Source organism: Topomyia yanbarensis, chromosome 3 (genome assembly GCF_030247195.1).
Source record: "Topomyia yanbarensis strain Yona2022 chromosome 3, ASM3024719v1, whole genome shotgun sequence".
Taxonomy (NCBI): Eukaryota; Metazoa; Arthropoda; class Insecta; order Diptera; family Culicidae; genus Topomyia; species Topomyia yanbarensis.
In genome coordinates, this window is record NC_080672.1 from 26099808 (window position 1) to 26103182 (window position 3375).

Sequence of the window (3375 nt, forward strand, 5' to 3'; positions counted from 1 at the left end):
AATTTTGACAGGAACTGAGCAAAACCCGGAAAAACCCTGGCATAACTCGGACATAAACTGTGCAAAGATCCTGGCAATTCGTACCTGGTAGAATTTAGCACGAATCGAGCAAAACATCTGACAAAGATGTGGTAGGAAGCGTAGATCTTGGCCATGCATTGCTGGATTCTGGATAAAAGTGAGCAGCATCGGTTGGTTTAACCGCTTCTGTCAGAAACAGTTGTTGCATTTGAGTGAATTCTTTGCCAGAATTCTCTGCCAGCATCATTTTCGCTTTGCTCAACTTTTGCTACGGTGTTCTCCCACATGTTTTCCGACAGTAAAATATTAAAATTACTTTTTTGTAGATGATGAAATTTAAGTGTGTACGTCATTTGCGAGATTCCCAAACGGTGCCACTGGTATAAAGATAAAAGTATTCAAATGATTCCGTTCACACATAACTGTAAACATCATAACAAAATTTATCGTCAAAATACTATCAATAGTGTCCTACCCTAAACAAACAACTTCACGCAGTTTTTCGGTGTTTTCCCGACGCGTAGGTGAAAAATGCAGTAATAAGCCAGTCGATTTTACTACAATGACAGTGACCAATCGACGAATTCCGCGGCTCTCAAACCATCGAGCCCATCTACCCCATCAGCATTTCCCACATCCGACTGGTGCTGGTGGTGGCGGTGCCCTAGGAGCAGGAGCGAACATCGGTGTGGCCGGTATTAACGGTGATGAACTGCCACACGGTGGTGCAGCCATCATCAATGGGGACGAGGATGGACAGTTTACCTTTGGGACACCTTTTCCGAAACATGTACCCTTTCCCAATGTGGAACACAGCTCGGAGCTGCTGAATGAGTTTCTTATTTTCGGATTTACGATCATTGCTAGTGCAACGCAGTTTCTGCATCTGTATCGAACGGTTTGGTGGCTTCCGAATTCTTATACCCGACAGGCCGTGGTAGGTTGAGTTAGTTTAAAGAATTGGTAAAGCAAATTATATTTCCTGTTCTGTTTCAGAATTTCTATCTGATTGACTGGGATTTAGCTATTTTTATCTACGTTATGGCCAGCCGCCGCTTACTCTACTGTTGCATACTCAAACTTATTGATCTGAACTGCCCGGAGTCGTACGTAGAAATTAGCAAGAAAATCGCAAAGTACATATTTTTAGCTTGCGTTCTGATCTCATTCGTCGGTTGTGGCATTCAGATATTCCAGAAAAACAGTTACCTTTATCTGTTTTGTTTGTCGTATCCATTTGTACTGTATCTGACCATTTTCGGTTTCAACCTGGAGCAGTTTCTACGTACGATCGTTGACACTGAAGTGAACTGCATCAATGGAATGCCCGTGCACAGTTGTTCCTCTAATGCAATTGCCGTTCGATCTGAAATCGACGCACTGAAGACGGATTTCAACAATCGGTTCAAGCAAATCATCTTCACTTCGGTGCTGAATGCTTACTATTCCGGCTTTGTGCCGTGTGTGTTAGTCCCGAAGCATCTCTATTACGATATATTTTGGGCGACACAGCATTTAGGTTTTATTTTCATCGGAGGTTTCACAATGTGCGTTGCATATTGCTTCCCAGTTAAGTACTGCGATGTGTTCCATAGGGCGGCATTGCACTTGGGACAGTGGAATCGGATGACCCATCGGACGCATCATCCACCACCGTACGCTTGGTCTAAGACAACTATTTTTCCCTATGGAGCATATGTGAAACATATGGGAGAGATCTATAGAGCGTCCGGGTACTGTACTTCAGCCATTCCGGCTAATAACAGTCATCTAAGGTTTTATGTATGTATCAAGCTTTTGTTCCAAAGGTCGAATAATAAAAGCAGTTTCTATTTCAGGCCATATTCAAGAACCCCGCTTTAATCTACATGGTTTTGTTTGGGGTCCAAGTGGTATTGGTTGTCCTACAGCTGCTGATTCTGTGTTTGTCACGCGAATGGCACAACCTTATCTCGCTTGGTTTCCTATTGTTGGCAAATTATTTCACGCTGTTCAAAATTTCTCGCGACTACATGATTGCGAAACGAATATACGCTGGAGAAAATGCAATCAACGACAAGTTCAAAGCGCAGTAGTTTTAGGGCGTAGATCACGATGGTAAGTATTTATTTGCTAACAGTAACTATTTAATGGCATACAATTAAAAACACTGCTCAGCACAACTAGTAAATCTCAATTCAAAATTCCGATATCAAGTAATGTATTAAAAGTCATCGTACTGGTTTAGAATCGCTAGAACTTCCACTGAGGTCGAGACTGGTTTGCAACTCCTTCAGAGATCGATTGGCGTGCTGAATTAACATTTTGATTGCTAGCTCCTCGGATTGGTGCTTGTTAGCGCGAAAGTCTGTCCGAGCCCATTCTCGAAGCTCTTGTCGGCTCGTGGCATCCGGAACTTTACGAATTGTTCGAAAGATGGTCCGGTACAGGTTTAGAACTTCTTGGCGGAGCATGAACTACAGAAATAAAAATGGGTTAAAAAAGAAACAGCTTTTAATCGTGTATTGTGCACTCAAACGGATTGATTTTTCCGAATGAGATTCGCATCCTTGTCATTCAGAGTTTGGGGATACTGATTTCAAATACCTGCTTTAAACTAAGCGCTGATTTCGGAAATTTAGGCATTTTTAGTTAATTTTAAGACGGTTAAGGGTCCTAGATCATAATATTTAGCAATATTCTTCGTTCTGTGTCGCGACCGCGGTGTAAACATACTGGGATCCGTTCGCATGTGCGAGTTCCGTTCGCTTTGGTTGACGTTCAGACCCACTGCTAAATCAATAGCGAGCTTTAAAAGCAAACCCGCCATTTGAATAGGGCCTATTGTGTTATAATTTTCGCGAAGCCAGTCATTTTGCATAATAGCTTGTAGCATGTGGTTTCTGTGACGCCGCTATACCTCGATTTAACATACTCACGATTTAACATACCCTCGATTTAACGTACTTCGATTTAACATAATTTTTACCTCGATTTAACATATATGTATACATGTATACATGTAATTTTTTTTTAATTTTTTCTTTATCAATGTTACTAAAGCGAAATGTTAAAAATCATGATCCGCTTCAGTGAGCGTTTCTAATGCTTAAAGCAACATCATTTATCTTCGTTTTTTAGCTAGATTATGTTCAAGATCCCAAGACTTTCTTATGTTTATTTTTGGTACGTACAACAAGGTGAATAAACGTATAATTTTCGTGGTACAAGTTAGTTTCTGATTTTGATTTTATAAGTTTTTTCGTGTAAGATAAAAAAAGATAACTGGAAAGATATGACTAATCGAAGAAATAGGGCGGTGACGAAACATTGACGCTCGGTGAGTCCCACTAATAGGTCTTGGGGCTATAGCGG

At 41.0% G+C, this 3375-nt stretch overlaps 2 protein-coding genes across 2 annotated transcripts; one reads left to right on the plus strand and one right to left on the minus strand.

The window, feature by feature from the left end:
• Positions 1–419: 419 nt before the first annotated feature.
• Positions 420–2096, plus strand: LOC131691597 (transmembrane protein 39A). The gene is made up of 3 exons (XM_058978126.1): positions 420–958; positions 1018–1803; positions 1860–2096. The coding sequence occupies exons 1-3, from the start codon at positions 584–586 to the stop codon at positions 2094–2096; spliced, it is 1398 nt and encodes a 465-aa protein (XP_058834109.1). The 5' UTR covers positions 420–583.
• Positions 2097–2170: 74 nt separating this feature from the next.
• Positions 2171–2739, minus strand: LOC131691598 (LYR motif-containing protein 2). Its single transcript, XM_058978127.1, has 2 exons — positions 2608–2739; positions 2171–2477 (listed from the first exon to the last, which is right to left on the minus strand). The coding sequence occupies exons 1-2, from the start codon at positions 2644–2646 to the stop codon at positions 2232–2234; spliced, it is 285 nt and encodes a 94-aa protein (XP_058834110.1). The 5' UTR covers positions 2647–2739; the 3' UTR covers positions 2171–2231.
• Between the last annotated feature and the right edge of the window lie 636 nt (positions 2740–3375).

Coding starts and splice junctions, on each gene's coding strand:
- LOC131691597 (XM_058978126.1), top strand. CDS start 584: ATGACAGTGACCAATCGACGAATTCCGCGGCTCTCAAACCATCGAGCC. Junction 959..1,017: donor CTTATACCCGACAGGCCGTG/GTAGGTTGAGTT, acceptor GTTCTGTTTCAG/AATTTCTATCTGATTGACTG. Junction 1,804..1,859: donor ACAGTCATCTAAGGTTTTAT/GTATGTATCAAG, acceptor TTTCTATTTCAG/GCCATATTCAAGAACCCCGC.
- LOC131691598 (XM_058978127.1), bottom strand. CDS start 2,646: ATGCCTAAATTTCCGAAATCAGCGCTTAGTTTAAAGCAG. Junction 2,478..2,607: donor CAGCGCTTAGTTTAAAGCAG/GTATTTGAAATC, acceptor TTATTTCTGTAG/TTCATGCTCCGCCAAGAAGT.